This window comes from Apium graveolens, chromosome 11 (assembly GCF_009905375.1).
Source record: "Apium graveolens cultivar Ventura chromosome 11, ASM990537v1, whole genome shotgun sequence".
Lineage (NCBI taxonomy): Eukaryota > Viridiplantae > Streptophyta > Magnoliopsida > Apiales > Apiaceae > Apium > Apium graveolens.
The window spans coordinates 140,422,502-140,432,337 of record NC_133657.1 but is presented as its reverse complement, the minus strand read 5'-3'; the positions used below and the strand labels follow the sequence as shown (position 1 = coordinate 140,432,337).

At 34.7% G+C, this 9,836-nt stretch overlaps 2 protein-coding genes across 2 annotated transcripts; both read right to left on the bottom strand.

Moving 5' to 3' along the window:
- Positions 1-2,725: 2,725 nt before the first annotated feature.
- LOC141695952 (uncharacterized) lies at positions 2,726-3,361 on the bottom strand. The gene has a single exon (XM_074500153.1). The coding sequence runs from the start codon at positions 3,359-3,361 to the stop codon at positions 2,726-2,728; it is 636 nt and encodes a 211-aa protein (XP_074356254.1).
- Positions 3,362-4,298: 937 nt separating this feature from the next.
- On the bottom strand, positions 4,299-5,329 carry LOC141695951 (uncharacterized). The gene is made up of 3 exons (XM_074500152.1): positions 5,074-5,329; positions 4,787-4,981; positions 4,299-4,576 (listed from the first exon to the last, which is right to left on the bottom strand). The coding sequence occupies exons 1-3, from the start codon at positions 5,327-5,329 to the stop codon at positions 4,299-4,301; spliced, it is 729 nt and encodes a 242-aa protein (XP_074356253.1).
- Between the last annotated feature and the right edge of the window lie 4,507 nt (positions 5,330-9,836).

Genomic DNA, 9,836 nt, shown 5'->3' with positions numbered 1-9,836 from the left:
AGTTTCTAATTTGCATAGAACTACGCATAGTAAATGGTAAGCAAGTGATTGAATTAGATAGGCTTGACACGAGATCCATGCCTTGTATTTAATCGGGACATTGTAGGGTAGAAGGAGTTTATTGTACGGTAACTATTCACTGAATAGGTTCTTGGTATTCTAAGCAGTGAATTCATATTATCCGGATAGTCGCGATATGCTGAGAAGTATCCCTTATGATGTAGAATAAATGTGATTAATTAATTAATTATATTTAATAAATTAGAGAATTTATATAAATAATGATAAAATAGTTTTATTATTATTTATTTCTACCGGCTTAATATTGAACCTACAGGGTCACACCATAAAAAGAGAATGATTTAATGGTGGAGGAATTAATTAATAATGGCTAATAATTATTTATTTATGAAATAAATAATTAATTGGAAAATTTAATAATTGATTAAATGAGATTTAATTGATTATAAATTAATTAAGAAAAGTCTTAATATTATTAATTAAGGATTTAATTTTTGGAAATTAAATCAAGAGAGAGAATTATTTCTAAAGTATTTAGAAAAAGGATTAATAATTAAAAGGTGTTTTAATTATTAATGAGAATAATAAATGGGATAATAATAATATTATTTATGGGAAAATTTCAGCTGAAAATTTTGCCTATAAATACACTATTATAGACCCTATTTTATTCTAACCCACTTTCGAACCCGAAAACCCAAAAAGTTTGGAAAACCCAATTCTCTCCACCTCCTTCCTCCTCCTTAACATCGTTTTCTTGGTGGATACCGGTGGAGTGCTTCACACTTGAGGAGCAACTGCTAAGGATCTCTAATCGTTGTCTCCGAATTATTTTAAAAGGTTAGATTCGATCCCTCGAATTTTTATTCATGATCTGTATGCTTTTATTTGGATTTTGTATATGTAAAAGTGTTTTGCCATGCCCCCGCTGCGTTAAAAATCCAACACTTATGTGGTCCTTCATTAATTATGTCAAGGTATTCTTGATCTGTAGCTTCCAGAAACATAGCCATCTTCACTTTCCATATGAGATACTCAGAAGGTCTCAGTATGGGAACCCTAATAGTCTCATATCGACTGTGGGTTTGAGTCTTTTGAGTTTCTTCAGTTTTGGTGGGCTTGGTTGGAGTTTGTGCTTCTTCAGACATGATTGTTTGGATATTTACTATATGTGTGTTAACAGAAAAGCTCTGATACCAATTGTTAGGTCACACAACACTGTAGAAGGGGGTTGAATACAGTGTTTATACAATTAAATCGATTTAACACAAGTATGTAACAAAGATCAAGTATATTGAATAAACTCTGTACAATAAGAACTGTTGTTCTCTCTCAGTGATGAACAAATATCACTAAGAGTTGCTAGGTTACAATGTATAATCTTCTCGATAATGATAACACATATAGTGTAAACCCTAAGTCTGTGTTTATATAGTACACAGTTATAAGATAACTTCTAATTGATATGGAATATAATTCTGTCTCCTAAAATATATCAATCAGATATCTTCAACAAGTCTTCTAGTCCTCTAACTCTTTCCATGCATATCTTCTTTTATTTTAGTCTCGATCTTCTACTGTAAATCAGCTTCCTTCCTTATATGAAAGTCTTCCTGCACTTAAGTTCTGATATGACCTTAAGTTCTGATATTAAGTTCTGACTTCCAGTAAGTCCTGATTTCAGTAAGTCCTGATATGTCCTGTTTATTAAGATCTGAAAACTAAACATGAATCATATTAGACATGACATCTCAAATATATCTAACATTTATTAATGTCAATTTTTTGACATGAATCTTGATTGGCCTAAGAATTTATTTTTGCATGTATCTACTAGTTTAGCTTTGATTAGCTTGTGCTTCGAGATAGACCATTCTCTTAGTGACATCTTAAGATTTTAGAGTAATTAGTTCATCGACATTTCATTATTATGATATTATGATTGTCCTAGTTATATTGTTCACCAATAACAGTCATATTACTCTGTACTGAGATCTAATGCATGGCTTCAGTCAATAGTAGGTACTCTAAAATGGTCATAATTCAGTGGAGTATAACTAAACAACTAGGACTCACTCGCTAAAACTTATAAATGGAGCACCAAAATTCTTTCATCGACATTGAAGTTATTAGAGAAGAAACTTGAACTCCTTACATCAAAGACTCGAGTAAACAGGAGAGGGTGAAATTTTGTTGACTAAAGAATTTCCTAAATTCATTGAACATTGAAATTTATTTTATTATATTCCAAAAAAATTGAATTGGTAAGGTGTACAAGAAGTTGCGATGCACTCATATTTGAATATAAATTAAAAATGCTTTTTTTATAAAACCGTACTTGTATATATTAAACTTCCTCCAAAGTAAGGTTACAAGCAATAAAATCAGGAGCATTAATATGCCACTCCTGAGGACCTGGCAAAGAATATGCAACTTGAGCTAACAAGTGAGCTATCATATTCGCAGATTAACTAACAAATAAAACTAATACTTCCTCAAAGTATTTCAGTAATTCATGACAATCCTCCACAATAGTAGCAAAAATAGATTTCCCTCTATTTCCTTATAATTCATCAACCAGAAGCTTGCAATTTGTTTCAAATATTAGCTTTTGAGTCCTCCATTCCTTAGTCCATGTGAGAGCCTCCTTCAAACTTATTGCCTTTGCTTCCCGCAGATAACCTCTACCTTTGTCTGTAGACACTCAAGCACGAATAAACCGACCTCTATCATCACGAGTTACACATCCAATCCCGGTGAATTCTGATCCCTGGTGACATGTTGCATCAATATTAACCTTGATCCAGCCTTCTGGTGGTTTACACCATACTGTGTAACGAGCATATGCTCCCCCCTTCTTTCCCCCATTCTCTTCCATCATACGCCTCCAATCTGTAAGCAGATTCAAAGCAACTGATTTAATTCCAAACACCGAAACATTCAGCTTATCCCACACCCATCTATTTCTTCTATACCATATACTCCGGCAAAATAATGCCCCCATTACCCATTGATCCTCTGTCCCTATAGTACTAGCTCGCTTCAACACATCTATAACTGTATCATTCATATTTACCTGGACAATATTCAGCAGACCTATTACATGCCAGACTTTCTTTGCAAAGCAACAATCAAATAAAATGTGCAGGTCATCCTCATTATATTCGTGACACCACGAGCATACATGAGATATAATCACATGTTTCCTTAACAGTGCTACTGCAGTAGGTAACACCCCTCTACTCACTCGCCATAACAGATTTGTGACCTTGCCCGGAAATTGCAATCCCCACACTATTCTCCAAAAACCTCTGTCAATACAAGCAAATTCCCCACGCATTCTTCGATAACAGCTTTTTACGGAGAACTCGCCCTTATCTTCCAACATCCAATACTAGTCATCTTTTCTTTTTCGAATCAGAACATGGATTTATTGTATTAAATTTATATCCCATTCATTGAATATCTCATTCAAGATATCCTCGTCCCATCGTTTCTGATCATCATCTAGCAAGCTTTGAACTGTAATATTTTCTAATTTCTCATGCATCTCTGTCGTGACATATCCATTATCAATGTATAGCATCCATGGGACCTTCCAGACCCTTGTACTAACTCCATCCCCAATTCTTCTTCTACATCCTTGATTAATAATATCATGAGCTGCAAAAATACTCCGCCATACATAACTTGGTTTTTTTCCAAGCTTTGCATTTAAAAAATCAAAACTAGGATAATATCGAGCTTGAATTAATTTTGTCACTAGGGGTTATCATTATTTAATAATCGCCATGCTTGCTTTGCTAGCATTGCAATATTGAAATCCTTTAGCTTTTTGAACCCCAACCCCTCATCTTCTTTCACCGTACACAATATGTCCCACGACATCCACTTAATTCTAGTACTTGCACTACCATTATCCCACCAAAATGAATTCATCTTCTTTTCTATTTTGTCACACACCTCACTAAAAATTAGAAATAAACTCATCCAAAAATTTGGAATAGTTTGTGTTGCTGTTTTAAGTAAAGTTACCTTTCCCGCTTTTGATATTGAATGATTTCTCCAAATCTGCAACTTCTGTTCTATGCGATCTATCAAAAAACCAAAGTCAGCAACTTTATTTTGTCCTGAAGACATTGGAAAACCCAAATATTTCCCCGGTGTATTAACCTCACTTATATTTAGAATTCGACAAACCTCCTGCCTATCATTCTCTTTCGTATTAGAAGAAAAAGACACCATCGATTTACCATTTGCCCTTTTATCATCTTGTATCATTGTAAAATTTGGTGCATCACACCTGCTTCCGCTGCTGTAGCTCGAAAGAAAAAATATGCATCATCAGCAAATAAAAGGTGGGAAATTGTTGGAGCTCCAGAAGCCACTGTACAACCATGAAGAATTCCCACTTCCTCATTACGTCTTATCATGGCACTAAGGCCCTCAGCATACATAATATAAATGTATGGTGCTATGGGGTCGCCTTGATGCAACCCGCGTTGAGGCTTAAGATCACCAAAAGCTCCACCATTATGCATAAAACTATATGTAACTGAGCTTATAAATTGAATAATTCGAGCAACTTATATTTTATGAATACCGAATTTAACCATCATATTATAAACAAAGTCCCACTCCAGCCTATCACAGCCCTTCGAAATATCCACCTTCAGACCTGCTACTCCCGTGATTCCCTATGTCTTCCTCTTCATGTAATGGTTAATTTCATAAGCCATTAATGTATTGTTAGTTATCAACCTACCCGCAATAAAAGCACTCTGCTTATCGGACGCAATTGAATTTAGCACAGGTTTAAGATGAATAGACATAACTTTAGACATGATTCTTACCAACACATTGCACAAAGAGATTGGTCGAAGCCCCGTCATAGTTTGAGGCATCTTTATTTTTGGGATTAAATAAACTAGTGATCGATTAACTCCACCTGGTAACAAACCTGTAGCCATATAATCTCTAAAAAACTCAGTCACATCCTGCCTAACAACACTCCAAAAATATTGAAAAATGTTGGATTTAATCCATTCGGACCAGGTAATTTGTTCGGATGCATGGAAAAAATAGCCTCATTAACTTCGTCAATTGTAACTTCTGAAATAAGCTCCATATTCTCGGCATCTGAGATCTGATTAACCCACTCCCTATCTGCCAATTTCCCATCTGAAGATGATGTCGCAAATAACTCACCAAAGTACTTCTCAATCACAACTTGAATTTCTTCATCGATTTCTTTCCACTCCCTATTATGATCCTTAATATGTCGTATCTCATTCATCCTCTTCCTCATCGATGCATGCTTGTGGAAAAATCTTGTATTGCGGTCACCTTCACGCAACCAAAAACTCTCCGCCCTATGTTTCCAATATATCCCCTACTTCTCCAACAAATTTAGATACTCCCACCTGGCCTCATTATACATTTTAATCCCTTTTATGTCCCTACGCGATCGAAGTCTCCTCAACCTGGCCCTTATCAGCTTCGCTCTTTCTTTATATTCATTACTGATCCCCCTCCCCATTCCTGCAATTTAACTCCACAAAATGCTATCTTATCCATAATGTTTAATCCCCCTGCTTCATTCCAACCGTTGTTGACTACATTTTCACATTCTTTTTCTCTGAGCCACTGATTCTCAAACCAAAACCTACGCTCTTTTGACCTATACACCTGTTTATTAAGCTGTAAGTGGAGGGGTAAATGTTCTGATGTTGCAACTTCCAAAACCCTCACCTCTGCAGATGGAAAAAAATCACACCGCTCCTGATTTGCAAGACCCCTGTTGTAATGACTGGGAAATTACGCTTGTCTTGTATCGTAATAAAGATAAATTATGTGTTTTATTATGTTAATTATGTGCAATTAGTTATAAAACCCTAACTGCTATGTGCTATGTGTGTTCCGTATCGTCAGGGTATTTCTGGGTGATTATCGGATATTTTATTTATTAAAAGCTTTTTGTTGCGGATATGTTGTGAACTTGATGATTTCATTAACAAAACACCTTAGTAGATTTTACTTAGTGAAAAATGTAGCACTCGATGGATAAGGAATATAGTCCCAACGGATGACTCAATATAGTCCCGACGGATGATGATTTATTATCCATCGAGTGAGTAGCTTGTGTAATAATGAGTCTATAGCACATTTCTGCATACACCTTGTTTAGATTCTATAGTTGCACTCAAGTCATGTTGAATTTAATTAGATATGCAGAATAGGTTGATTAATTGTACATAGATGATGTCTTGTAATTCTGCATAAATGAAATGAAGTCAAGTGCCAGATAGCTACCCGACGGATAAACAACAATGCCACTCGACGGATGATCAACAAGGCAACCTGACAGATGATCATGTACCCGACGGATAATCAATTCAAACATCTGTTGATAGTGACAACACAGTCACATGCGTCGAGTGTATACAAAAGGAATGTGGAAGCCTATTCAACTGGGTTTTAGAGAACAAAGAAGCATTGCCATTTCCATGCTATTAAGAAGATATTCAAAGATGCTGGAAAAGAGTAATGAAACAGCATAGTATTAGACTTGATAGGTTTTGTTTTATTATCTTGTCTTATGACTTTATAATCTTGGTGATATATAAACCAAGAAGTAGCAAATAGAACAATAAGAACAAGACTAAGAACATGATCTTAGAGAAATAATTGTAAGTTGCATCCTTAGCATTTCTTTGTAAACTTAGTTGTTCATATTTGTAAGCAGCTGTGAGCTAATCTTGCTACACAGAGTTCTCTTGATATAATATATATATCTGGTGGATACATTCAAATCCACCAGAAAGTTTATAAAGACTTGTGTTTTTAATTACTTGTGTTTTGATTTTACTAATTTCTTATTCCGCACTTTGCAAATCAAACACTTATATATTATTAAGATAGAACATCAAATATTTTCTTGAAAAAGGTTCAAGAATTCCATTCAACCCCCCTTCTGTAATTCTTGTTGCATTGTTAGGGACTAACAATTGGTATCAGAGCAAGCTCTTGAAGAACAAAGAGTTTAAAGATCACAACAAATAGCAAGATGAACAAGAAGGATGTAGGAGTCAAGATTCCTTTTCTGGACAAAGATAATTACCATCACTGGAAGGTAAAAATGCATCTTCACTTACTTTCTCAAGATGAGGCTTATGTAGATTGCATAGTGAGAGGCCCTCATGTACCAATGAGAGCTACAACTGGAAATGAGCCATCAGTTCCCAAGCCAAGGCATGAATGGTCAGATCCTGATATTGAACAAGTCAGGAAGGATAAGAAGGCCATGAATATTTTATTCAATGGAGACAACATCATCAATTGCAAAACTTCCAAGGAAGTTTGGGATACAATACAGATTATCTGTGATGGCACTGAACAAGTCAGGGAAAATAAGATACGGCTACTAATTCAGCAATATGAGCACTTTCATAGTAAAGATAGTGAGTCTCTCACTGACATTTTTAGTAGATTTCAAAAACTACTAAATGCTCTGAAGTTGCATGGAAGGGTCTATTAGACAAAAGACTCCAATCTTAAGTTCCTTAGATCTCTTCCAAAGGAATGGAAACCTATGACAGTCTCATTGAGAAACTCTCAAGATTACAAGGAGTTTACTTTGGAGAGACTGTATGGCATCCTGAAAACTTATGAGCTTGAAATAGAGCAAGATGAGAGGATGGAGAGAGGAAAGAAGAAAGGAGGATCCATTGCACTAGTTGCTGAGTTAGAGAAAGAGAAGGAGATGAAGATGAAGATGGAAGCTGTTGAATCAACTTCAAAGGTCTGTGAAAACAAGGGCAAGGGGCTGGTAGCAGAAAATGAAGATTCTTTGAGCCAAGATGATATGGAGGATATTGATGAACATCTTGCATTTTTTTCCAGAAGATTTTCCAAGCTCAAGTTCAAGAAGAACTTGGAGCAGCTAAGCCAAATAGAAACATGGTGGATAAATCAAATTTTAAATGTTTCAAATGTGGCTTAGCAGGGCACTTTGCCAGTGAGTGTCGAAAGTCAGATTCCATCAAAAAGAAGTTTGAGCCTGTTGATTATAAATAGAAATACTTTGAGTTGCTCAAACAAAAGGAAAGGACTTTCATTATACAAGAAAATGACTGGGCAGCAGATGGTCTGGATGAGGATGAGGATGTCAGCTATGTCAATCTAGCCCTAATGGCCAAGTCTGATGAAACAGAGACAAGTTCTTCAAGTAATCAGGTAATCACCAATAACCTTGCACATTTATCTAAAGCTGAGTGTAATGATGTAATAAATGACATGTCTACTGTTAGGTCCCAATGTGTTTGTAGAAGGGGGGTTGAATACAAACAGTACCGAATAATCGAATTAAATGCGGAATAAAAAATGTGAAACAAAATTCAAGTTAAATAAAAATATTATTAAACTTGAAAGGTGTTACAACAACTGTATCGATTACAAGGAATTAATCTCAAATTAATTATCACAAATCTAGAATAAATTCGACATGAACTTTTTCTATTTTTGTAATAATTAAATCAAGTGCTAAACGCAATTTGAGATTAAGTTCTAGGGATTTTGATCCGCTAGATTGTTACACAAGAACAAGATAATGATTTCTAGAGGTTTGGATTTAACTTTACTAGCTAGAAATTGTGATCTTGATTTTAGCAGAGAAGAGATGATATATTTTTCAGCTTCTGCTTTTCTTTGTTCTTGAACTATTTTTCGGATGAATGATTGACTTCTGTTGTTTCTATTGTTTAAATAATAAAACAACCACCTGATTTGTTGGCAAGACAATCCTTTTAGCTCAGCAAGACAATCCATTGAGCTAGCAAGACAATCCATTGAGCTAGCAAGACTTTCCGTGAGACTATTGATTGAACTAGCAAGACAATCAGAATGAACTGAAAAGACAATCCTCCTCCCAGTGTAACTTTCGGTATGACAATTGAAATGACTTGGCATGACAATCGGTATGACAATCCAGATTGTCATGCTAGTTCATTTTCAATTGTCTTGCTGATTTAAACTGATTTTAATCCAAAAACAATTCTGAAAAATCTTAATATTAATTCAGAATTAATTAATTAATTAATTCAATTAATAAATAAATTAATCTTTGCAGATATAATTTATTTTCTTAATTAAATTATATGACTTAATTAATTAATAGAGAATTAATACTACTCTTGAACTGCAACCATTCTTCTGTAAATCTTCTGAAAATTACTGAAAATTATGAATCAATTCCACCACTTCAATGTTGACACTCGATGTACTGTCTGGTTCATGAGTGACTAACTTCTGTGATGTTTCTTCATGTCTTGACTTTGATACTTGATTTTCTTCAGATTAAATCCTTGTAATTATCTGATACCCTAACGAGATCTCTGTCACTTGATTAAATCCACAACCTTGATTTATATCACTGAGGCTTGATCAATTTCTTGAACTTCTTCCAATGAATTAATTCCTCAAGTCTGTAGATGAACCTTGTTTCTGAATCCTTTGACAGATGTTACTTAGCGAGATCTCTTTGACGGTAGATCCACTATTTACTTATTACATTCTTATTTGAGTTGAGTTAAATCCTCGAATATACAAATAGGCTATGACATATGCCTTACAATCTCCCCCTATTTGTTTGTTAGACAATAACACACAAATACCTAGAGGATAACTCAACTAACAAAGAAGAAAAAGATATAAACAGAAATGCAAAGTAAATAGCAGAAAAGTTCTGGATGACATTTAACCTTTTCCAGATTCCAAGTAAATGTTCCTCTAGACTGAACATATCTTCAAGTAGTTTC

Bases quoted from the DNA above. Each gene is read 5' to 3' on its own strand.
- LOC141695952 (XM_074500153.1), bottom strand. From the start codon at position 3,361: ATGCGTGGGGAATTTGCTTGTATTGACAGAGGTTTTTGGAGAATAGTG.
- LOC141695951 (XM_074500152.1), bottom strand. From the start codon at position 5,329: ATGAGGAAGAGGATGAATGAGATACGACATATTAAGGATCATAATAGG. The intron at 4,982-5,073 runs GTCCGAATGGAT...ATATGGCTACAG, and splicing joins GCATCCGAACAAATTACCTG to GTTTGTTACCAGGTGGAGTT. The intron at 4,577-4,786 runs GTAGGTTGATAA...TTATAAGCTCAG, and splicing joins GCAGAGTGCTTTTATTGCGG to TTACATATAGTTTTATGCAT.